This window comes from Camelus bactrianus, chromosome 11 (genome assembly GCF_048773025.1).
Source record: "Camelus bactrianus isolate YW-2024 breed Bactrian camel chromosome 11, ASM4877302v1, whole genome shotgun sequence".
NCBI lineage: Eukaryota > Metazoa > Chordata > Mammalia > Artiodactyla > Camelidae > Camelus > Camelus bactrianus.
The window spans coordinates 43,777,545-43,802,910 of record NC_133549.1 but is presented as its reverse complement, the minus strand read 5'-3'; the positions used below and the strand labels follow the sequence as shown (position 1 = coordinate 43,802,910).

At 51.4% G+C, this 25,366-nt stretch overlaps 2 protein-coding genes across 4 annotated transcripts in view; both read left to right on the top strand.

The window, feature by feature from the left end:
• UBTD1 (ubiquitin domain containing 1) overlaps nucleotides 1–13,754 on the top strand; it is a 48,609-nt gene extending 34,855 nt beyond the window's left edge. For all 3 annotated transcript variants that reach the window (XM_074373821.1, XM_074373820.1, XM_074373819.1), the window contains 2 exons: nucleotides 11,017–11,244; nucleotides 12,648–13,754. In XM_074373821.1, coding sequence (XP_074229922.1) covers nucleotides 11,070–11,244; nucleotides 12,648–13,033 — 561 coding nt within the window. In that variant the 5' untranslated portion in view covers nucleotides 11,017–11,069 and the 3' untranslated portion in view covers nucleotides 13,034–13,754. The remainder of the gene's footprint in view (nucleotides 1–11,016; nucleotides 11,245–12,647) is intronic.
• Nucleotides 13,755–15,244: 1,490 nt separating this feature from the next.
• ANKRD2 (ankyrin repeat domain 2) lies at nucleotides 15,245–25,158 on the top strand. The gene is made up of 9 exons (XM_010971105.3): nucleotides 15,245–15,404; nucleotides 18,960–19,061; nucleotides 20,418–20,576; nucleotides 20,688–20,795; nucleotides 22,296–22,394; nucleotides 22,773–22,871; nucleotides 23,731–23,829; nucleotides 23,928–24,026; nucleotides 24,856–25,158. Exons 1-9 carry the CDS (start codon nucleotides 15,330–15,332, stop codon nucleotides 25,003–25,005), a joined length of 990 nt encoding a protein of 329 aa, XP_010969407.1. The 5' UTR covers nucleotides 15,245–15,329; the 3' UTR covers nucleotides 25,006–25,158.
• The last annotated feature ends 208 nt before the right edge of the window (nucleotides 25,159–25,366 follow it).

Below are 25,366 nucleotides of genomic sequence, written 5' to 3'. Positions count from 1 at the left end.
CTCAGGCCTGGCAGCTGGTGGTGGGCAGGAATGGAGGGATGGGCTTTACCTGCCCACGGCCCCCGGTTGTGGTGGGAGCAGCAGCCTCTCCTCCCTGCCAGTCTGGCAAGTAAGTTTTGTCGGCCTATGAGTCACACGGCACTGATGAGTCAGGTTTTTCCCTTCTTCTTGCCCAGAACAGCTGGGGAGGGGGGTGGGGGGCTTGCTTAGGAAATAGGACCTCCCTCCCTCTGCTCTCCCACTGTCCCCTGATGCCTTGGATCTGCACATTTTCTACCCAAAAGTCTCTGGCTCAGCCTGTGTCCCTACAGAAGATGGTGTGGGTGCCAGCCACACAGGCACGAGCCATCAGGCCTCGGGCTGAGTAGAGTTGAGTGGGGAAGGAAAGGCCCTCCTTGTCAGTAAGGAGAGTAAGGAAGTTAGTCCCAGGCTGTCTGCCTCCAAAGGCTCTGCTCTTGGCCCTTCATCTTGACTTACCTACTCCTTTCTGCAAAGAGGGGCTTAGCCCCTTATCCTCTGGACAGTGCAGCCGGGTTTCCCAAGGCCCAGGGTCCCCTGAGCTATCCACTCCTTGCCTCATGACCGGTCTGGCTGAGAGCCTTGAGAGGACTGTCCAGATGGTCAGCCACGGGCAGGCCTGGGGTTCTCCCTACATGCCCCACTGCCAGGCCCTCTCAGAGGCCTAATTAAACAGTTGTAGCGGCTAGCCAGGCTGGACAGTCTAGTTCCAGATCAGTGTTTCTCAGCCTGGCCACACATTAGTATCACCTGGAGAGCCTTTAAAGCCCTCTGGTGCTTGGGCCATTGAATCAGAATCCCTAGGGCTGGGTCCCAGGCAACAGTGTTTTTGGCATGACACACCATATTGCCTCTCGAGAGCCTGCCCTCCAGGAGTTGACAGTCAAGTTGCAGGGACAGCACGATGTTCAGGGAGCACACAGGCAAGGCAGCATGTGCCTCAGGGCTGGTGTGGGACATTCATATCCCACAGGATCAGGAGAGAGGTGCGTGTGGGCCTCAGTGGGAAGAGGGCTTCCTGCATCCTGATGGATGGAGGTCAAGACCAGACAAGGCTTCGGAAGGAAACCAGGGAGGATGCTGGCCTGACAGGGCCAGTGATTCACGGGCTGTAGAGGAGGAAGGGGAAAGAATGAGTCAGGCACAGCTAGCTGCCTGCAGGGCCGGAGCATGGCTCTGGAGGAGAACTAACGTGCTCCAGTGAGGAGTTCTCTGTCGATCCACTATCTGAATGTTGTGGGTCCCGAGCTGTGCCACGTGAGGAAGTGGGTGAGCCTTAAAAATGGGGTTCCAGATCTCAGGGATGTCAGGCATCTTTGTGCACCTTGCACTTGACCAAGGCACTTCACACAGAAACTCACTGGAGTGTTTCAGCATCTCTGAGGCTCAGAGAAGACTGGCATCAAATTGGGCAGGTATGCTTGGAGAGTGAAGGGCTGTGCTCCTGGTCACCCAGCATGAGCCACGATGCAAATGCACCCAAGCCCTCCAACTTCAAGTTTACCCACTTAAGACAGACCTGAAAGAAAGATAGGGTGTGGGCTGTAAATGAACTCCAGGCCCAAGAGGGCGTACAGCCACGAGCAGGGAAAGGGTTGTGGGGTCTTTTCTAGCTGCAGCCCTAGCAGTGCCGGGCAAATATGCTATGGTGTTTGCTATGCAGGTCGAGGGGCCACTGCTCAGACAGAAGAAGCCAGAGCCCAGGGGGCTTGGTGCTGGGCAGACCTCACGTGGGCTGTTAGGTGAGGTGGTTAGTTGAGAGGAGGGTGGACAGGATGGTAAAGAACTTGGAGAAACAGTAGGAGGGAACAGAGGTCTCCAGTCTGGAGAAAAGCAAAACGTCACCCATGACAGATGTTTTGACTTGTTCTGTGTTGTTCCAGAGAGTGGAGCCAGTGGATTCCAGGTCAGAATAATAATGTTAATAATAACAATGTCAAAAACAATTTCAGTGACCATAATAGTGCCTCCTCTGTAGCAAGTATGGTGCTGGGGTGTGTGTGTGTGTGTGTGTGTGTCTTCAGGTTGAGGAAGCAAGAGCCTAGTGAGGCTATGGTGTTAGGGAGGCTGCACCTGGGGTGTGGGGTGTTAGGTGAGTTGATTTTTTATATATACTCCTCTTGATCCTATTGGTTAATGTAATATATGTGTATATACTTTCAATTCTCCCAACCTCCCTAAGAAGTGAGCTGTTACTGATTCTCTGCTTCCCAGAAGAGGAGACTAGAAGGCCTAAGATGTTCACCCAAGGTCACTTAGCTAATTTATGATGGAGCCGATGTTCAAACCCAGGTCTGTCTGACTCCAAAATCTGGACCTTCAGCCTCTGTGTTTGTCTGTCCTGCCTGCTACATAGTTAGTGCTCAGTGAAGGGTGACTGTGAGACTGTTAGCTTTCTAACCCCTTGATCCATCCGGCAATGGAAGAGGATTCCTTGTGGTGTAGGGAGTATCTCCAGAAGTGCCCACAGAGACTGAATTGCCCCAGACAGGAGAGTCATACAGGTGGGAGGTTGGTGTTCATCCCTGAGCCCCAAACTAGCCCTGTGGAATGAAAAACCTCGGGCCAGGGCGTGAGTCTGTGTTTCTGTCAAGCCCACAGGAGACCTGAATACACCGTCAGGCCCTGGCGTCCTGGGAGGGCCCAGCTCTTAGATTCCATTCTTTCCTAGTAGGGACAGGAGAGGTCAGGCCGACTCTTACTCCTCCACTCTTGCTCCTGAAGCGCGTCCTGCTTGCTGCTTGTCCTGTTGTAGTGTTCATCATCTCTGTCAGACTCCCGACATTTTAATATTCTAGCCGTACTTCTGCTTTCACTGGCATACTGAGTGGTTTGATGGAGTTTATTCCCCCCATCCCTGACACACACACGCACAGCCAAGAGCTGTGGGGTTTGGGACAGGTCACCGCACCTCTCAGAGCCTCGGTTTCCCCACCTGTAAAATGAAGGGGCTAGACTAAATGACACTGAGGTCTCTCCTGGCTTCAGGATTCTGCCATGCTCTGGGGGACCTGCCCTGATGGAGTGGCGCGTGTCTTGAGTGAAGCGCGGGTGGCACTTGACATCCAGGGGGACAGAGTCTCGGGTGTCAGAAGTCAGGCTGTTCCGTTTGGTTTCCACGCACCTGGCTGCCAAGCTGGAGCTGGTCTGGATCCTCCTGCGGGGACCCTCCTTGACTGCAGGGCTGTGGAAAGCAGTGGCAGAGATGACATGTCTCTCTTCCCTGGAGTCCTGAGGTAGCAAGGGGAGCTGGCCAGATACTAGAGACCTTTCCAGCAACCTCTGGGGGGGTTCCTGTTTTATTTATTAGCCACCATCCTCCCTCTTCTGCCCCAGGAAAAGTGCTGGCCTTACACTGTGCAGCCGCTCAGGGAAGTGGGCATCCATCAAGCCTGTTCTTTATCCCTGTCAAGCTTGACCGCATTTAACCCCTGCATCCTCCTGCCTGTGAGGTAGAGACCAAGAGTTCACTACAGCAGGAATTTTCAAAGTTTTCAAAATCACGGCAACTTTATAGAGAAAAAGAAGTAGTAACCTTCAATTCTGTTAATTGCGTAACGATAATGAGCATTATTGACTTGGCTTGATGACTGATGACAGTAGCTACTGCTTTTTAAGCACTGGGCAGAGTGGTCTCTGTAATCCTTACAGCAATCCCATGAGGTGGGAGTTACAACCCTCTTTACAGTTGGAAACACTAAGACTTAGAACGGCGAGGGCCCCTGCGCTCACACAGGTGGTCAGTAGCCAAAGCACCCCCACCTCCACACCCCATCCATCTCTGAGGCCCATGTGCAACTGAGTCGCCCGATTGGAGAGGGATGCTATGCTAATGTGTCTCTTAATTCATTAATTATCTGTAACCTGGGTTCCCACTAGAGCTTGTAGTCCTGGAACTGTTCACATTCAGGCCAGGACTTTGATGCACCTGAGAATAAACATGAGCACGTGATGAACTTGGGAATAGATAGGAACAGGCTGGGCTTTTTGTTCTTTGTTTTTTTGAAATTTCATATGAACTTAAAAACAAGGGGGATTGCTGTCATTTCCCATACACCTGAGATTTTAACTCTGCTTGTGAAGCACATCATGCTTTCCCAGCCAGCCCCAGAAAAGGAGCTGTTAGTTGTATGGCAGGCAAGATCTCAGAGTAGACCCTGGGGCTTTGGGGGTTCTGTTTGTAGAGATCATACCGGCCACTTTTGCGTCAGGAAATGGGACAGGAGGACGGCTGGGGGAGGTCAGCTCAGGACAGGTCAGGGGAAGAGTTGGTCAGAGCCCAGCCTGGGATGCCACCTTTCACCCTGCCTGAGCGCTCGACCCGGGGGGCCCTGGGCTGGGGCACAGAGCAGAGAGTAGATAAAGGCCCTGCTCCCCTGAGCACACCACACGCTTGTGTACGCAAGTGCAGTGAAAGCTCACACTGTCTCTGCGGTGCTGTGTGCCCCTTGTCCACACCCGCAGCCCCCCACGCTGGGGGCCTCTGGGTAGGTTCATTTTTCTTGGCTGCACTTTCATCTCTCCTGTTGCCACAAAGGTTCCAGGCCCTCCCTGGGCATGGTTTCTGACATCCAGCCCCTCATTCTAAAGCAGGTTTCCTCGCTGTCCATCTCTGGGACTGGTTTTGCCCCTTCTGGACTGCCACCTCTGCTACCCCCTTTCTTCCTCATCTCTTCCTTATGGGGAAGTCTTTCAGGCAGCTCCGTCTGCCCCCCACTGCTTCCCCATCTCTGACCTGGCCTCTGCCCTCTCCAGCTCCTCCCACTTTTCCTACACTGCCTGTTCACTTTCATTCACTGCCTTTTGGGGAAATAGTTATTGAGACCTGCTGCATGCCAGACCCAGGCCTGTTCCTGGGATCCCAGTGACGAACTGGAGGTGGTCCCAGCCTCAGAGGGACAAACTGGACCATTGCAGGGACCTGCAGTTGCCTCAGGCTGGGCGCCATCACAGAGCCTCATTCAGGGCTCTCAGAGGAGCCTCCAGTCCTTCAACCCTCCCTTGGGACCCAACGTGCCCAAGGAAGGGATACAGTTTAGGAAGCATGGGCTATCACTTAGCAACTGGCTCCACCCGTTTCCCTCCCTGAACCCTGGAGCTGGGCCCACGGGAATGAATGGGAAAGATGGGCCCAGGCTATAAAGAGGCCACATGGGGAGGCCCCAGCTGAGCAGAGCTGGGCCAGCACTTTCCTTTCGAAGGTTACCCAGGCTTGGAGGGTCATCCTGGGCTAAATCTAACTATAAATACCACGCTTCCTGAAGGGATTACCTGGGCTCCGCTTCCCCTGCCTGCACCCTCCTGGGCTGGGCTGATCCTTTTCTGGGCCTGCTGTTCTTTCGGACCTCTTATCCCCTCTGCCAGGTGCCATACTCTGACCACATCTCTCCAGCCCCCCTGCAGGCCAGCCGTGACTGCTAGGGTGGGAGGGGAAAGGAGGAGAAATTGGAGTTGGCCTTCTGGCCAGAGGGCCATTGCAACCTGGCTGTCGGGTTGGGGAGGCCCTTGTCCTTTCTTCTGCCTGGAGCCTCATCTCTCACACCAGCCAGAGCAAGCCCAGGCCTGTCACATAATCAGTACTTCTGGGGAAAGCACTGCTGGCCCCATCCCTGGAGCAGGGGCCTGGGGATGGATCTTGGTAACCGAGTGTGGAAATAGAGCATTGGGATTGTGGCAGGTGTAAATAGGGCCGTCTCCTGGCTTGGGTGGACTGACTGTCCTGGGAAATCTCTGGTTCCCTTGGCTGGTCTCTGATTTGGTGTCACATCCCAGTGGCTCAGATGTACCAGTCCCTGAACCTACAATAAGGATCTCTTGAGGTCTGAGATCAAGAAGTGAAGGGACCGCCAGACTTTTCGCTCAGGACAGACCCTTCTCCTGCTTCCCCCTCCCTGCCCGCTGCTGCTGTTGGCTGTGGTTGCTCTACCACACTCCCACCCCGTTCACTGCATTTGTCAGTTCTGTTTTCAACTCAGCAGACTCTTGCTGAGAACCTTCACTGGGCCAGGGATAGTCAGAGGGAAGCGGCCAGGCCTGTTGTCCTTCCATGGGTTCTTGAGAATCCCCTCTTGTGTAGTTATTCTGAATTAAGCAGTGTGAAGCGGGCAGTGGGAGTACATACATGCACAAGCACACACATGCTCATAGAAGCACACCAGCTCTATGCAAATTGGAAAGGACCTTTAGTGTTCTCTCTCCCACTCTTCTTTCAGTACCCTCCCTTGGGGGTGGTATCGCCAGATACCATTCATTATCAAGGCCAAACCTCAGCGTCCACCATCATTATCCTCCCCCAACCCAGACAACATGCCCTCTCGCTCTCTTCCCTCTTTACCCTCCGAATCTGCTCTCAGCAGCAACTTTGGAGGCAATCTGTTGAACTAGCTGATGTCAAGGTGTGGATGAGCTGCCATTTCCACTTCTGTTTTGCTGTGTTCACAAGTAGGGTTCTTCAGTTAGAATGGAGTACGTACCCCAGCCCATCCCTTACAGCTCTAGCTCGCTGGGTCTGAGGTGGGCCCTGGGAAGCTGCCTTTTTAACCAGCACCTCAGAAGGTCCTGATGCGAGTGGTGTTTCAGGCAACCCTTCAAGACCCTAGCTTTGAGGGGAGGGTAGAGCTCAGTGGTAGAGTGCATGTTTAGCGTGCACAAGGCCCTGGGTTCAATCCCTGGTAATGCCACTAAAATAAATGAATAAACAAACAAATAAACCTAATTACCCACCCCCAAAATTTTGTTAAAGAAAGACCCCAGCTTTTGTCTCTGTACTCAGAAACACACATTCTCTGCTCAGTTGCAAGTACTTTTTGCTGTTTTGCTGTTCTCTGTCCACCACAATCACAAAAACCCGTGATTTTCATGGGTGTTTTGTACCTCCCCATACAGGTGTGTACCTTGATCTTTTATTGTTTTTAAAATCTCTCTTTTGTCAACTTCATTAGGGATAAAGACCATTTCTGTTACTCTGTCTTTGACCTGGAGCTTAACTAGGACAGGTGGGACATAGGTAGAGGCCTCCAGGTGCTCCTGCTGCTGGAACCAGCAGCGCCTGCCCTGCCCTGGGCAGAGTCACCCAGAGCTGCCAGCAGCCAAAATCCTAGAGGCTGTGGGCCTTGGGCTTGGCAGTTCACTGCTGCCCCCAAACCTCGCCCCTTGGGCCCCCCAAACTCTCCCTCCTTTTCCATGGCTACTCCCCAGAGCTTTACGTACCCTTTCTCCTTGTTAACAACTTTCATTGTATTATTCTTATTACTAAAGCAATAAATGCTAATTGTAGAAAACTTGGAAAATATAAGCAAAAAAAAAAAATTATTGGTAACTGCCAATCAGGTATGACCACTGTTAACATTTTGGTGTAAATCCTTCCAGTCTTTTTAAAGTATATAATTTTAGATACGTTTTTAGAAATAAAAGCTGGAGCACAGGGCACTCGCTGTTCTCTAACCTCTTTGTCGCTGTGTCGTGGTCATTTCCCCATGTTGCTCACCCACCTTCTGCCCCATCTCAGGATGGCCGCCACAGATGTGCAGAGGTTATTCAGCCTTTCTCCTGGTGGTCTGTGTTTAGTTTGTTTCTAGAAAACCAAGCTAAATTAAACAGCTTTGTAGATGAACCTTCACCACATACTTATAATTGTTTTCTTAGAACACTTTCTTAGAAACCAAATAGCTGAGCCAAAAGGAATGCACACTTTAAAGATTTTTGATGTCATAGCAAATGCCCTCCAGCAAATTTGTATCAATTTGTGTAGCATATGAGAGCATTCACACCCTATCCACTGCCCAATGTTTTTTGACTCAGCTAACTATACACATCATTTTTTAAGTAAGTGAAATTTAAAATACCCATCATCAGTTTGCTTTTATGTTTGAAGTAAAAGCTTCCTTCTCTGTTTTGTCTGTTATCTTGCCTAAAATTGTAAGCATCAGTGTGTAGGGATCCAGACATTTTGGCATGTCTTTTATACATGCTCGCCTTGGGCCTGGGGAACTTTGCTCCGTACATTTGTGCCATTTGACTCACTGAAGGGAGCCAGCCCCTGGCCCAGAGGTGCTGTGGCTGCCCCCTGCTGGTGAAGAGGTGCAGTGACAGCTGAGAAGGCTGGGCTCTGGCTGTTCTTTTCTTACGTCAACCCTCCCTCTTCCCACCACCACCACCCCAAATCTAATAGTATCTAGTATTTTGAGCCTGAAAGGACCAGCATGCAGGGTGAGGAACCCTTAAGCCCTTTGTGTCTTGGGTGACTGCAGATGCAGTTAATATTGGAGAGGCTCACTGGCATTGTGTCCATCCTGGGGTGAGAAGTACGTCTCTGACCACATAGACAGGAAAGCATGCTGTTCTCTGTGTGGTCAGGAGGGGACTCTGAGGGCAAGATATTCAAGCAAAGCATCCCTCTGGTACGCAGGGCCTCCTGAGGTAACAACTTTGAAAAGTGGCACCATGGGGCTGTGTTTATATTAAAGTGAATGAGATGCATGCATACATCATTACACTGCAGGTATCCTGAGCTCACTAGTCCAGCAACCTCAGTTGTCAGGGACAAAACCAAAACCTGACCATTTAAGGGGGATGGCGCATCTGAGTAGGAACAACAGATGTCCCAAAGCCTAGTCTCTTTCTTCTTTAGGAAACGTCTTTCTAAGAACCAGAGGCTCTCATTTTTGACAGTGTGACAAGCTTTCTCAACCCTCAGCAGATTAGGAGTGGCCCATTAGCTGGACCTGACCTCTCCCCATTGGAGCAGCAGTTAGATGGAGACCAGTGAGAGGTGACATCTGGCAAAGAGGAAGGAGATGGGAAGACTATAGAAATCAGCTCAAGAAGTTAAAGAGCCCTGACGTCTGGGTCATTGAGTGGAGGGACGGATGTGCCACACCCCAGAGGTCCCAAGGGTGTCACTGCATAAGGTCTGTGAATCCTGATAGATCAGAGCTCTTGGTAGGGAGTCCTAAGTGCTAAAGGACCAGAGAGAACAGGGGTCGGAAATCATGAAGCAGAGCTACTTCCTTGATCCAGGCGGAAACTCCTCCAGGCCAGACCTCCAACAAAATCACATGGACAAAACTGTCATCTTCTGTTTCTCCAGTGCGTCCTTTCTATCTTTCACAGCTAAGTCTTTGATCCATCTGGCTTTGATTTTTGTGGCTGGCATGAGGTGGGGATCCTGTGTCATGTTTTTCTATATGGAGAACCCGTAGTCCCAACACCATTTATCAGTGATCCTTATAAAGAAAAACCTCCAGCATTTCTCCTCTACTGCTCACACGGAATACTTCTGACGACAGTTATGTGGGGTTTTTCCCAATACCCTGTTCATATAATTTTTAAGGCTCTTTTATTTCTTAAACTAGGTATTTCATAATCTGTGTCTGATAAATCCCATGTCTGAAGTCTTTATGAGTCTGATTCTTCTGCCTGTTGTTTTTGCTGGCTTGGGCTCATATTGCCTTCTTTGTATGTTGTGATTAAAAAAAAGAAAAAGACTATGACCTTATTATTTATTTTTCTTGGAACCTTATCTCGGGGATTCTTTAAGGCCTGGTTTGAAGTTGTTTTCCCACAAAGAGGATTTGCATTTCCCTCTGCTAACCCAGGAACACTTCAGATGAAATGTCTGGCTTGAGAGTTTTCTGCCTGCACAGGTAGCAGCAAACCCACAGGAGGGCTGTTTGTGGATTCATTCCGACCTGAGGTGGAACACTCACTCTATCACTTACTGTGTGACCTTGACAAGTCATTTAATCTCTCTGCCTGTCCCATCATCTGTGAAATAACAGTAACACTTACCACCTAAGGCCATTGGAAGGATGAAATGGGATGATGTATATAAATAAAATAACGTGTTTACATGGGCTTCTTCCACATGGTTGGTTGGCAGTGACTGTCCTTCTCTTCCCCTGAGGAGCCCCCCTCTCCTCCCCCAGCCTGTGGGGACAGCCCCCAGCTTCAGTTCCACATCTCACCTAGGATCTGAGTTATAGTGGAAGCCAGATGCTTTAGACCTCACGCCTATGGCTCATTCTGCCTTCAGCTTTGAGATGACGGAGCTCCTTAAAGCCTTTGAGAGGATACTTTTGCCCTCAGTCTTGACTGTGGTCTGGAGTTGTCTTGGAGGTCACTTGGGGCTGGGTAACAAGAATCATGACATTTAACAGAATTGTTTTAAAATGATGCAGGGATTTGTTGGTTTTAAAAAATTATTTGTAACTGTATGGCAGAACCTTAATAACAAGACATTAAAAATGTTTATAATTTTTAGTGATGGGAATATAAATTGATAGTAATGTAAGTACAAAAATTGTATATTGGCATGAAAACATTTCAAATCCCTTTTATAACAAGGAATATTTTTAAAATAAATTTAATAGTATTTTCCAACTTTATTGAGAAAAATGGGGGAAAGAAGGCTGGAAGGAAGTATGTCTGTGTCAGCAGTGGTTGGTTACTTCTGAATGGTGGAATTCTTGAGTAAGCATTACCCAGTGGCAGCACAGTACAGACAGTGGTCAGAGTGTGGCCTTCCAAGTCAGAAAGCCTGGCATTAAATTGGTACCTGTGTGGTGTTAGACAAATGACAAGCTGGTTGGGTCTTAGTTTCCCCATCTGTTGGGTTGTTTTGGGAATCTGAAGTGCCTCGCCTGTGATCTAGCACAAGCTGGCTCCCTAAACAGTGGCAGTTATTATTCTGACACAACTGCATTCCAGATTTTTAACATACTGAGCACGTCTTACTTTATAACCAAAGAAAGAGTAAAATTAAGATTTAAACAGCAGCAGCAGCAACAACAAAGGCAGTATACGCTTTGCTGACAAAAGCGGTTTATGGCCCCAGTTTGGGTGTGTGGGTTTCCAGACTCTTCCTGACTCCAGGGAAGAGCCTGGAGACCTGAATGCTCAGGAGCTCCTGCAGTGGGGGGCCAGGGAGGTGGGGCTGGGAGAGGGCCAACAGCAGCCCTGGCTTCCAGATGCCAAGCCTCTCCCTTCTGCCCTGCTCAGGACGCAATGAGCCCCTGAAGAAGGAGCGGCTGAAGTGGAAGAGCGACTACCCGATGACGGATGGGCAGCTGCGGAGCAAGCGGGATGAGTTCTGGGACACGGCACCCGCCTTCGAGGGCCGCAAGGAGATCTGGGACGCCCTCAAGGCTGCTGCCTACGCGGCCGAGGCCAACGACCACGAGCTGGCTCAGGCCATCCTAGATGGAGCCAGCATCACCCTGCCTCATGGTGAGCAGGCAGAGAGCAGGGGGCTTGGCCCACTGGAATGAGGGGGCTATCAGCACCATTCAGGGTAGAGGAGAGCCAGTGGCCAGCCCCACATCAGGAATAGCAAGCCAAGCTGGTGGATGGCAGGTGTGGCTAGTAACTTGTCCGTTCAAGCAACCCTTATGAGCATGGATCAGGAGTGGGACCCCAAGAAAAACAAGCCACAGTCCCTGCTTGCCTAATGATGAGGGTATGAGAAGATATCATCAAACCTGACAGGAGCAAGCTAAAGATTGCTCGGGGCCCTTTGGAATCCCAGCACATCTTGGGTACCAACCTTCTGTTGAGTATTATGTGCTGGGCACTGAGCTAGAAGCTTCTACTGCATTATCTCATTTAAGTTCATAACAGCCTCTGGGGCCATATAAAGCAGAGGGTAACAATGTAAACTCTACAGAGTCAGAGACTTGGGTTTTAACTGTCCCTTTCCTAACTGTGTGACCTTGAGCTGTGCAAATTTGAAGCCTCAGCAACTTAAGGAGGGATACCTACCTCATAGGATGGCTGGTAGGATTCAGCAGGGTACATGTAACATTGTTTAGTCCAGTCCCAGCACTTAGCAGTTGCTCAAGATACAGTAAGTATGTTATTAATGCAATGCATTGTACAAGAAGAAGATTGAGGCCCACTGGGTACAAGCCATGGAGAGCAGAGCTTGTGCTATTTCATTCATCCTTACAACCCCAGCACCCAGCACATATGCTCAAGAAGGAGTTAGTGAATGAACAAATGAAAAGTTAAGTAATTTGCTAGGGTTGAAGGAGCCAATACCTGGTGGATCCAGAATGCCAGCCCAGGTCTTCCTGACTCAGCCTTGAGCTCCCTCCAGCTGTCCCAAGATCAAGATGGCAGCTGATCTGGTTTTTGGTGAGAGCTCTCTTCCTGGCTTCCACCTGCTCATTGTGTCCTCACATCGTGGAGGAAGAGAGAGAGTTCTCTGGTGTCTCTTATTCTTCTTTTTAAATTGAAGTACGATCAGTTTACAATGTTGTGTCAGTTTCTGGTATACAGCATAATATTTCAATCATACGTATACATACATTTATTCCTCTTCATATTCATTTTCATTATAGGTTACTATAAGATATTGAATATAGTCCCCTGTGCTGTACAGTAGAAACATCTATTTTGTATATAGTAGTTAGTTGATGTCTCTTCTTATAAGGACACTAATCCTACCAGATCAGGGCCCCACCCATATGACCTTATATAACCTTAATTATTCCCATATAGGCCCCTATCTCCAAATACAGTGACATTGGGGAATTAGGGCTTCAATACATGAATTAGAGGGGTATGTACACACAATTTAATCTGTACCAGTGGGTCCTGAAGCAGACTTGACTGCCCTGCCTTTCCCACAGGCACCCTCTGTGAATGCTATGATGAGCTGGGCAATCGCTACCAGCTGCCCATCTACTGCCTGTCACCACCCGTGAACCTGCTGCTGGAGCACACGGAGGAGGAGAGCCTGGAGCCCCCTGAGCCCACTCCCAGTGTACGCCGAGAGTTCCCGCTAAAGGTGCGCCTCTCCACGGGCAAGGACGTGAGGCTCAGCGCCAGCCTGCCCGATACGGTGGGGCAGCTCAAGAGGCAGCTGCACACCCAGGAGGGCATCGAGCCATCCTGGCAGCGATGGTTCTTCTCCGGAAAGCTGCTCACAGACCGCACGCGGCTCCAGGAAACCAAGATCCAGAAAGATTTTGTCATCCAGGTCATCATCAACCAGCCCCCGCCACCCCAGGACTGAGGAGCCCATGGACCCCTGGGCAGAGAGGCCAAGGAGGGCGTCTGCAGGGCTGAGAGGACTCCCAGCTGGAGCACTAGGCCCCCCAACCCTGCCGCTGCCTTCAAGAGCTGTTCTTTTCTTTGGGAGTGCCTCCCCGTGTACGGCTGCTGGGTGAGCCCTGAGGGGACCTTGCTTCCCAGGGACACTATGGGCCACCAGTGCCCAGCACACAGGAAGCAGTGTGCTGCCACACGCAGGCCTTGCCAACCTTATCAGAGAAAAGGCAAACCAGGGCCCTCCACCCTGCCTCTCTCCCGCGGCAGGTTCGAGCCATGAGGGCCAACCTGGAGGCTCCTGGAGCCCAGATCTGTCATCTGGTGCTGGCGGCTGTACTCACTCCGGTTTTCTGCTCAGGGTCTGAAGCAGCTGCTGTCTCCCTCCCCTGCCCCTACCCATGACTCTGTCCTGGGCACAGTGCCAGTCCCCTGGAGGGGAGGGGACCACATGGGAGCCCCAGGGGCGGGGAGCCTGAGGCCGGCCTCTGCCTCTCCCAGCCCCCAGCACAATTGGCAGAAATGAGCCGGTGGCCGGATGGCTGGGCTGTTGTGGCAGGGGTCTGCGTAGGGCCATCTCCTGGCTGTAACCCTTGCGGTGGGGGGTCTGCAGCCTGGTCATGGCCCCACAGCAGGTCCCTGTGTACAGACATATCTGCATATTTATCAATAAAGCCTTTTGCTCCTTCCTCCTCTCTTGTCTGGCTTTGACTTTTGGGTTCTGCAGTTCTGTGGAGCCCCAATTCTAGTGTGGGAGCAGGTGGGTGCACAGCCTCCCCAGCTGCTCCAGGCACCACAGAGAATATGATAGAATGAGCCTGGAACTGCTAGTGTTGGGGCCTGTGTTCTTGTGGGTCCACAGGAAAAGCCACTTAACCTCTGAACCCACTTGGCTTGTCTTTAAAGTGATGGTGCTGCCTGCCCTGCCTCCTCCCTCAGTTGCTGGCAGGGTTAAATGGGATAACAGATGTGACCATGCTTTGAAAGCATGTCTCAGGAAGGTGGCCTTAGTTACCTGCTGGTCTGCCCCTGCAGCACCGGGTTGCTGGCTTCTGGCTCACTGAGCCAGGCCCGAAGGACTGAAGTGTGTGCAGAGATGCTGCAGCCTTGGTGTCTGACGAAGTTAGATTATGAGCCTGTGTCGGCTTGCCAGCAAGGGACCCAGAGGGAAGGAGCCAGGTCCCGTGCTTCCCCGGGGAAAATGCACATGTAAGCGGAAAAGGGGGATCTTAGATAAGGTCATTTAGCTAATGGCGGACTATGTGAGCGTCAGGGAACCACAGAGCTGTGGCGTCTGGTTCAGTGGCAGATTAAACCCAGGTCATGGTGACCCAGGACTTGCTCCCACAGTTCCAGGTGTGGAACTGAGCCATACAAGTCTGCTTTTTCTCCAGCTGGGAGTGTTTTTCTTTCTCAGTGAGCATGACCACTGGTCAGGGTGGCCTGACGGGGAAACCAAGGAGGAAAGGGTGATCAGTCAGAGCTGGTGTCCCCATCAGCTGGGCTTGGCACTGCATTCTGGCCCTACCAGTGGCTTCCTGAGGTTCCTCTTGAAGCCACACCCTGTAAATCCCACAGAGGCCCCCTGAGACAGACAGATGGGTGAGGTTTGTCAGGGATCAATGGACTCGCAGCCAAACGCAGTGATGCTTCACTAGGGGGGAGCTGTGGGATCCCAGAGAGGCAAAGGCCTGCATGAGCCGCAGGCAGAGGGAGACAGCTGCCTCACCCCGGTATACCGCCTGGCACTCTGGTCCGGAAGAGGCAGTCTGCCCCTCCCCAGAGCAAGCGGGGCCTGTTCACAGGACAGCTTGTGGGTGCAGGCCTATCTTGGGTGCCCACATTTGGCCTTTAGGTCCCCTCACTGGTACTGGCTGGGCATGGTTTCCCAGCGTCCAGCAGGTGGCACTGCCGCAGGACTAACAGCAGCCAGTGGGTCCTTTGTGCAGCCCAGCTGCCCTGGCCGAGGCCCAGCTGGGCCTAAGCACTCAGGGCACACAGGCTGGGCAGGCTGCTTCCTGTAGTCCCTGCTCTCGGGGCCCTGGGCCCACCGTCTCCAATAGACCAGGGGTTGGGGGGCAACTATCCCTGCCTCCCCCTGCTCCCTGGGGCTGCCTGGGGTGAAGGTGACAGGTGGGGGAGGCAGGTGGAGAATTGGGCCGGTGAGCTCATGGCAAAGGCGCCCAGCAGGGCGGGGGTGGGTGCCCTGGCATATAAAGCCCCCAGGGCCCCAGGGCCCACGGAGGCGGGCTGCGGACAGCACCATGGCGGGCTCCGAGGCGGTGCAGAGGGCCACGGCGCTCATCGAGGAGCGGCTGGCGCAGGAGGAGGAAAATGAGGTAGGGCCAGGGCGTGGGGGTTCAAGGGCGTTCTGAGGAGCTCCAGCTCTGTGGTCAAGGAAAGGAAGAATCTGGCTGCAGTACCTGTGGCGGGAAGGAGGACAGGTGCCCACAAGGGCCCAGCTGGCTTTATTCCAGCCCCAGGTACTGACAGTGGGAGGCGGAGGCTTCACCCTCAAGATCTAAGAGACAGTGGAGTGAGTGAGCCAAGCTGGCTCCCTGAGACCCTGTCCACCCCCCTGGGCCTTGAGAAGATGGGCTGAGTTGCACAGAGCAGGACAGTTGGGATGCTGCCTTGGAGTGTGGGGCTCTGAGATTCCCCCAGCTGCTGAGCAGGAAGCTGGGACAGGAGAAATTCCAGAGTTTTGTCCCTGAAGAAGGATAAAGACTGGGAACAGAGCAAGGAAGGAATGCTGGGAAAGGAAGCATGGGTTTTCCGGAACGACTGGCCACCCCTGGGGAGGCCTGGGATCATGGGGCTCCAGGCTGTCATTCTTTCTCTGTGGAGGGAGGAGAGTGGGAGCAGGTCCTACTCTTCATTTAATTGAAATGAATACCTGACCTAGAGTCTACTCTGCCGAATGCCTGATACTGGGAGGAATGAAAGGCTCAGTAAGGTCAGCCCTTGCCTCCTGTTTACCAACCTTGCATTCATCTTAGCCAACATTTGTCAGGTGCACGATCAACTAAGAAACAAGGCAGAGTGAAAAAAATAATGTATAGCTCAAGTGGTAGAGCACATGTTTAGCATGCATGAGGTTCTGTGTTCAATCTCCGGTACCTCCTCTAAAAATAAATATATGAATAAACCTAATTACCTTTGCCCTCAAAAAAAAAAAAAAAGAAAAGAAAAGAAAAGAAAAGAAACAAGGCAGAGTGGAGAAAGTGTGAAATAGAGGGGAAACTCAGAAGTGAAGGAGCCCAAAGGGTGGGTGAGTCATGCCGACCGTGGGCCCTCGAGGACTTCTCTGTGGACAGGAGGGCATTTGAGCCGGGCCTTCGAGGATGGCAAGTGGAGATCAGAAAGGGGAGGGTATTCCATACTAAGGAAATGACAGGCGCCAGAGTTGGGGTGAGTGGAGGCATGACTGTTAGGAGAAAGTCTGGCAGTGAGAGAGAGGGCCATGTGAAAGGTATTTATTCTCTGGGCAGTAGGGAGCCACAGCCTGTTGTTGAGTGAGGCACAGTGGTGCTATTTGACCCGTTTTAGGAAGGCAGCTCTGACAGTCCTAAGGTCTTGCAGGGGGAAAGACTGGCCCTAACAGGAATGGGAGGGAGGCAATAAAGCAGTTTAGAGGTAGACTCCATTCAAAAAAGAGTGACTGAATGGGGGCGAGGAAGGGGGAAGGATCAGGAGTCCAGTGGAAGAAGAGATGAGGACTAGGGAGGGGTGGGCAGGTTTGCCGGGGAAGATCTTGCACTGAGCCTGCTGAGTCCTGGCTGGGGCATCCCTGGCTCTCCAGGAATGCCACTTCTCACTCCCCCAAGGGCATGGGCACCAGTGCCAGGCAGGTGAGTCATGCTGCCTTGCCATGTCTGGAGTGCTGCCACTGGACACAGAGACCTTCAGCAAGGGAACACGAAACAGTCCTCATCCATTCATTCGTCCAACAAATATAGCAGCAGGGCTGTCAGGACCCTGGGTGCCCAGAGAGCCAGGATTGCCACCAGTGCCGCCTACGTGCCGGGCACTGTGCTATACACCATACAGGCATTCTCTCATCTCATCTATGCAACCATCTATGGAGTAAGGTTGCTTTTCTTTCTTTTTTTTAATTTTATTGAGTTATAGTCAGTGTACAATGTTGTGTCAATTTCTGGTGTAGAGCACAATTTTTCAGTCATACATGAATATACATATATTCATTTTCACACTCTTTTTCACAGTGAGCCACCACAAGATCTTGTATATATTTCCCTGTGCTATACAGTATAAACTTATTTATTCTACATATACCTGTCAATATCTACAAATTTCAAACTCCCAGTCTGTCCCTTTGGAGTAAGGTTTTGTTGTGTTGTGTTTCACCGACAAATGCCCAATTCAGTAAGCATTTATTGAGCACCTCCTGTATGCCAGCCCACAAAGACAAATCTGAAGCGAGGGGCTATGGAGTCTGTGTAAGGCATGAGCAGGCATTAGCGTCCTCAGTTATTCCCTCCAAGACCTGCCCCAGCAGAGTTCTCAGAAGAGAGCTTCTATCCAGCCTGCACCACCTTCTTGGGGTGAGTGGAGAAGGAGGGCCTTGGAGACCAGCCCAGGGGCTGGGGTCCTGTTATAGGAGTCTTACTGGGTTAGGTCATCACTGAGGACTCGGAGGTGGGCAGAGATGCTGAGCTCACCTGCCATGATCCATGGATTTATTCACTCATTTATTCTCCAAACATTTGCTGAACACCTACTTTGTGCTAGCCCCTGTTGCGGGCGCTGGAGATTCCAAGATGATTAAGACCAAATTCACCCCCTGGATGCTTCAGGAACCCAGCCAGGGTCCCACATGCAGTAGGAACTGAAGCCCTAGGTCATCCCTTGTCCCTGAAGGAAGATGCAGTGTTTCAGGCGAGGCCAGCCCTGGGGAGACCTCAAACCGTGTAAGCCTGACATAGAAGGGAGATGCCAGTGGACAACAGAACATTTGACATAAAGACCTGGGAAATTAGACCTCAAATCACCCTTGAGGAGTATAACACTGGAGCCCACTGGAGAGTATGAAAGGCAGCTGAGAGCTCTGTACGGGAGGCCGTTCCTCCTCAGCTGCTCTCTGGATTCAGCACCCTCCAGTCTGCGCGAACCTTCCTGGCAACCAGGACTTCAGAGGTAGGGGCACAAGCACGTCACAATGAGTGGTTTCCTTTAGAAGAGAGGAGGTGGCCATGAGCAAATAGTCCAGGCAAGTCGGAGCTGCAAATGGGGAGACTTGGATGGAGTTCCCCTGCATTATCACAACGAGAATAAGGTTAGCACTTAGAGTTCCCCTCAAGCTGAGAGCTGGGGAGCTACAGTTCCATCCCTCGTGTTCCCCAAGAGCAGCAGTGTCCGTGCTGTAGGATGTCATGGACCAGTAAAATCTGAGGGAAAGTAGTTGGTAACTGAGTTGCCAAAGTTTTGTATTGTCAAGTAAGCCCATTAAAAAAAAAATTATCATCTCTTATCACAAGTATTTCATCAAAGTGAATTTTAAATGCCAAAAAAAAAAAACCCCCAAAAAACAAAAAACCACCCTTCAGTGCTTGATAAAAGTGAATCTATTTAATTTCAGGAAAACTCACTCCAGTAGCGTTTAATTCTGTTTTGCTGGGGACCCTAGGCAGTCAGCAAGCAGGTGTTTGAACTGGGGTTGGGGCTGAGGCTGAGGTGGAAAGCCTGGCTCTGGCCTGGGGCCCTCCTGGACCAGTCAGGAGTGAGGCTGATAAGGGCTGTGAGGTCCCACAGGAGGACGTCCTTGGGGGATGTCCTTGAATTAGTTGGTGGTGAGGCCGGGAGGTGGGGAGGATCTCTGCCTCCCCATGCGCTGCAGGCAGGTCCTGGAACACGTCCTCTCCTTGGCTCGCCAGAAACTCCGCGGAGCCACCCATCAGAAGTTGCCCATGGACATGCTGGTGTTGGAGGATGAGAAGAACCACGGAGCCCAGAGTCCGGCCTTACAAAAGGTTAAGGTAAGTGCTGAGAGAACCCAATATCTGTGCTCAAGGGACAGGCCAGGCAGTTATGGCCTTGCTCCTCCAAGTGTGACCCCCAAACCAGCAGCTCAGCACCCCCTGGAAGATGTTAGCAATGCAAGATCTTGGCCCCACCCCAGACCTGTGATGGGGAGCAGAATGTGCCATGCCCAAATATACTGCTTTGGCATGTTGATTATCTAAAACTAAAGTTACTTGAGAAACAGCCAGTGCAAGAGGGATACCCTGACCCTCCTTTGTTCCCCTGAAAGCCGGAAATAAATCTCTCATGTAAAGACACCCTTTAGGAGGGTGAAAGCCTTCCTTATCGCCAGATACAGGGAATTGTAGGGCCAAGAAGGCTGTGTAAACAGTCTTGTTACTTCTTCATTAATTAGCTACCTCAAGCCCAAACCCTTTTGTCTTGTCAATTCTTCACAAATGTATTGTTTCCGTATCTAGAAGATATAAAAGCTACCTGCTTTGGTTACTTCTTTGAGTCTCATATTTTTATGGACTCCCATACATATGAAATTAAATTTGTTTTTCTCTTGTTAATCTGCCTTACATCAATTTAATTATTAGACCAGCCAAAGAACCTAGAAGGGAAGGGGGAAAGTTTTCCTCCTGTATATGTGCTGAGTCAAAATCTGCACCTGTACATGATCCCAGGGGACTCATTTTGGAAGCTCCAGTGATGGGGCAGTTACACAGTAGGGCATGATGCAGGTGTTAATGGGCTGGAGGAGGCTATGTGTGCTGACAGAAGAGATCTCTGTGCTAAGAGGAAAGCAGAGTTCGCAGACCACTATGTGAATGATGACCCCATAGGACACACATCTGATCATGTCTGGAGCTGTGGTAGAAATTACCTCTGGGAGATAAGGGCTTTCTTTTCTGAGCTTTTATGCTTATATATTACTTTTATTTTTTATTTTTAATATTAATCATGTATTACTTTTATGACCCCACCCACTCAGCCACCAACCCACACACACACACCCCAACACACACACACACACACACACACACGGAACTGCATGGAGAGCTGAGGATTCAGACCCTGTTCTGGAGGCTTGGGTTAATTTCCTCATCAACTACCCGCCCTAGGTGGAGCCTTGAAGCTGGGTGGCTTCCAGGCAGCTCCCGCAAGCCTCCCTTGCCCCCTGATCAGAGGCATCTGTGTCTCCATCTCTTCTACTTCACCTAGTCCTAGGTGGCTGAGCTAGACCTGGATTCTTTCTCCCTTGAGAGGGTCTCCCTCTTAACCTCCACCTCCAGCTTAGCTCAGAGGTCCCCGAGCCCGACACACTGTGCCCCAAGTGTGGGGGCTGATGGGCTATCCCCACGCAGGGCCAAGAGCGTGTGCGGAAGACCTCCCTAGACCTGCGGAGGGAGATCATCGATGTGGGCGGGATCCAGAACCTCATCCAGCTGCGGAAAAAACGCAAGCAGAAGAAACGGGAAGCCCTGGCCGCCTCCCAGGAGCCGCCTCCCGAGCCAGAGGAGATCGTAAGGGTCCTGGGGAGGACACCTGTGTGGGCAGGGAGCCTCAGATTGGGGGATGGCTCAGATCATGGCAGGGCGCCCCCCCAACCCCGTGACTGGATTCATGCCCTCCAGACTGGCCCTGTGGATGCAGAGACATTCCTGAAAGCGGCTGTGGAGGGGAAAATGAAGGTCATTGTGAAGTTCCTGGCCGACGGGGGTTCCCCTGACACCTGCGATCAGGTGATGTTCCCACTGGGCCCTGCATCTGTGCCGGCTTCCCTTTCAGAGCTCCCACCCCAGCCATGCCCACTTGTGGGTCTGTCTGAGAACAGGCATGGGTGGCCTTTGGGAGGGAACCCCTCAGAATTGGGATGCCCCCTTAGCCCCACAGGAATTTTTCTAAATCCTTTCCAACTTGAACCACCTCCAGAATAAATATTACCTGGACTTTTAGGGAAGAAAGAGGAATGGAATCAAATACAAAGAGTCCAAGACCAGGAGATTTGGGCTCGAATCCCACGTCTACCACTCCCTAGTTATGTGACCTGCGGCTAGGACTGTTATCTCTCCAGGCCTCAGTTTGTAAAGCTGCCTCCTTCCCTCAGAGCAGGTTATGGGGACCAAACAGAACACTAATGCCTCAATAAGTATGTATTGAATGAATGAAAAAACCATGAAGCACATGCTAGGATATAATATTCTTGTGTCACATTGTATATCATCACACTTTAAAAACTATTTTTATTTTATTATGAAAAGATAAACTATATAACATGAAATATGGCATTTTAACCACTTTAAGTGTACAATTCAGTGGCATTCATTACATTTACAATGTTGTGCAACCATCCGCATGATTTTCAGTATTTCCATCACATCATGCTTCTTTCTTTTTTTTCCTGAAACTGCCACTTTCACATTTTGTTGGGTGCTCTCTGGAGATCATATCCTGAGATTGAGCAAAATTAATGGTCACCGTCTTCTGCCTGCATTATTGTAGGTTTAGACTACATGTTCTTTCTCTCCACTATTTAGATACCAGGTTTTTGGTCTATCTAAGCACCTCCCACCTCTGAGCACTGTGCTAGGTGCTGGGAGCACAAAAACAAAAAGGGTTGACAGTAGCTGGGAGACAGGCATAACCAGATCATTAGAATATGGAAAGATATGCCCTCTGGCCTGAGTGTTTCAAGGGACCAAAGCAGAAATCCAACTGCATTGGGAAAAAAGGAAGTTCATTCCCTTCTCTAATCAGTGATCAGGGTGCATCCAGCCATCCTGGTCCTGGGCTAGGCACTCAGGGGAAATAGTCAGGTAAGGCTCAGCCTGCCCTTGAACACGCTGTCACAGTGGAGGGTTGTCTGGGCTCTGGAGACCACTCTGGGCCAGAGGTTTCAAGAAGACAATGACACTTGAGCTGCATCTTGATGGAGTAGCAGGAATTCATCAAGCACTCACAGGAAGTACGGCCAAAATGGGCATTTGGGCACAGGCAACAGCTTGTGCAAAGGCCTGGCTTGATGTGCTTGGGGAGCAGTGAGAAGGTCTGAGTCCCCAGCACAGAGGAGGCTCCAAGGCTGGTCTGGATAGAGCATGAAGGAGCTGGCAGAACATGGAAAATATGGGGACTCAGCCCAGGGGTCAGCATCAAGCTGGTATAAGGCCTGGAATCAGCTTGGGTGGGTGATGGGCTCAGGCCTGGAGCCAGAGATGAGGCCCTGACAGTCTCTCTGGGGACAGTTCCACCGGACAGCACTGCACCGAGCTTCCCTGGAGGGCCACATGGAGATCCTGGAGAAGCTTCTGGAGAATGGGGCCACTGTGGACTTCCAGGATCGGGTGAGTAAGAGGGCAGGTATTGGGTGGGAGGCGGGAGGTGGGTTGGGTCCAGCACTAATAGACTCCTTATCCCTGCAGACCTCCAACCTGGGACAGAAACAGGCTGCCTTGAGGGCCAGGCCCCACCTCTAGTGGGTTGTATGAGCTTGGGCAGCTCCTGTCTCCTCTTGGAGCCTCCTCTGTAAATGTGGCTTAGACTAGATGGGCCCTGAGGGTTCTTCTGATCCACCCCATCCATTGCCCAGTCACTGGAGCGGCCCTGTCCCTTCCCTGGACCCCTCCCCCCGGATATTTTCCTGCCCTCTTGGCTGGGGTCTTTTCCCCCGGGGCACTTTCTTCCCTGAAGCTCTGAAATCAGGCCCTAGCCTTCCCTTCTAGCTGGACTGCACAGCCATGCATTGGGCCTGCCGTGGGGGCCACTTGGAGGTGGTGAAACTCCTGCAAAGCCGAGGAGCAGACACCAACATGAGGGATAAGGTGAGGCAATAATGCTCACAGATGGTGGGGTAGCAAGGTGTGGGAGAAGCAGAGGGCAGAAAAGCCAAGAAGGCAGAAGGGTAGTGAGCTAGTCTGGCTTCTGGCGTGGCTGCAGAGCCCAGGGATGGCTCCCTGCCATCAACTGTGGACCCTTGGAGGCCACCATCCAGGAATGGGAGCAGGAAGATCAGAGGAGGAGGAGGGAGGAGAAGAGATCCAGTATCTTGAAGGCTTTGGGACCACTCAAAAGATGAGAGGTTTGTTCAGCCACGCAGTCCTTCATCATCCTTCTGTCTATCTGCCTATCCATCCACTCACCCATCTGTTCATCCATTTATTTATTTATCTGCTCACTTATTTATTTATCCACCATTTTTTATTAACTCAATCTTTTGTATATAACCTTGAGCAAGTGACAGCTTCCAAGCCTCTGTTGCTCATCTATAAAATGTCTTGCAGAGTCCTTCTATAGATTAGATGGGGAAAGTATGTAACTTAATTACTTATTGAACATAAGGTTGATGTTTTGTAAGCTTTTGCCATGCCTATCAGATAGTCATCTCTCAATAAATGGCATCTATTATAAATATTTAAAAAGGGCAGAGGAGTGAGCAGTTGCTCACATCTGGATGAGAGGGGAACCATACATAGAAGGCTTCCCAGAGGAGGTGGCATACAATGCCTGAGTTAGATCGTCAGGTATGATAAGGGGAAGTTATAGCATTTCCTGCCCCTCCAGAACGCAGACCATGACACTAGGATTTGGGGGAAGGATTAGGGGATTTAAGACAGCCGCCTTCCCAGAGGCACCGTAGTCCAGGTTCCTTCAGCCATCAGTACCTGCTTCCTCCCCACCCAGCTGCTGAGCACCCCCCTGCACGTGGCAGTCCGGACGGGACACGTGGAGATCGTGGAACACTTTCTATCCCTGGGTCTGGACATCAATGCCAAAGACAGAGTGAGTGTCTGGGTTCTCTCCTGCCCAGCCCCACCATAGGGGTGTGGGCAGCCTGAAGGCTCCCACATGGGCCATGCTGAGTGTCACCCTGGCTCTAGGAAGGGGACAGTGCCCTGCACGATGCCGTGAGGCTCAACCGCTACAAAATCATCAAACTGCTGCTCCTGCATGGGGCTGACATGATGTCCAAGAACCTGGTAAGTTCATTCCTCCCCTGATTCAGTAAACAGTGTGCACTACTTTCCTAAGCCCTGTGCTGGGCACTCAAAGGAAACACAGAGATAAATGAGACTCAACCAGCCTGCCCTTGGAGCACTCTCACAGTAGAGGTTTTCTCTGGGCCGCTGGGGATTTGGGGCCCATCCATCTTCCCAACTTTCTCTATGCTTACCAACATCCAGAGAATCTAAGTGCCAAAAAATAGCCAGTAAGAGGGTCAGTAAGAGGACTTCTCAAAGGCCCCAAAATAGTCCACAGGGGGTCCTTATGTCCAGGCACAGGGAGGCCAAAATCGTGGAGGGACAGAGCTGGAAGGAAGCTAAGCACTTGGCCAGCACGATCGTTCCTAGCACCCCATGTTGGTTCCTATGGCCCTCCATTCTCTTAGGATCCTGTCTCCTAGGATCCAGGCCAAGCTCTTCTTTGGGGCCCAGGCAATCACAAAAGGGAGGAGAATTGGGTAAGGGAGGACTCTGACTCAGGAAAGGCTGAGGGGATAATGGGAAGGTCAAGAAGATATGGGGAAGGCGTAAATGAGGGCTTCTCAGCCACAGCGTTATGCACGTTTTGGACTGGATAATTCTTTGTTGTGGGGGGACTGTCCTGCGCATTATAGGATGTCTGAGCAGCATACTTGGCCTCTACTCAAGATGCCAGTGTACACCTCCCCTACCCCTACCCTGGCGGTTGTAATAACCAAAAATGTCTCCAGACATTGCCAGTTGCTCCCGGTCAGAAACCACTAGAGAAGGGCAACTTCCAGTACAGACTTCTGAACAGTGACCAGATCTCCTCTGGTTCCCCCAGGCAGGAAAGACCCCCACGGACCTGGTGCAGCTGTGGCAAGCTGACACCCGGCACGCTCTGGAGCACCCCGAGCCAGGGTCGGAGCAGAATGGGCTGGAGGGGTCTGCTGAGAGTGGACGGGAGACCCCCCAGCCTGAACCAGCCCAGTAAACACCTGTCCCAGCCCACCAGGCACCTGACCTGTCCCCTGCGTACAGCCAGGGGGTCATAAGAATGGCCCCCAGAGCTGAGGACTACACCATTCCTCTGCGTACGTCCTGGGAGCACCCACAAGTTACCACAATAAAAAAGTCCTTTTTGCTATGTGTGATATCTGTTTGTATTTGTATCTGAAATAGTTAGATGGGAGCAGTATGGGCTTAGGCAAGAGGGGAACTTGGAGCCCTTTGACCCCTGAACCAGCCCTGCTGCTTTTCCCACCCAGGGCTCTCCTCGCCTCTTCTCTGCCGCCCCTCTTCACGAGCCCCAGCGTGGGTCAGCTTCGCAGGGCTCTCGTTCTGGGGCCCCCTCC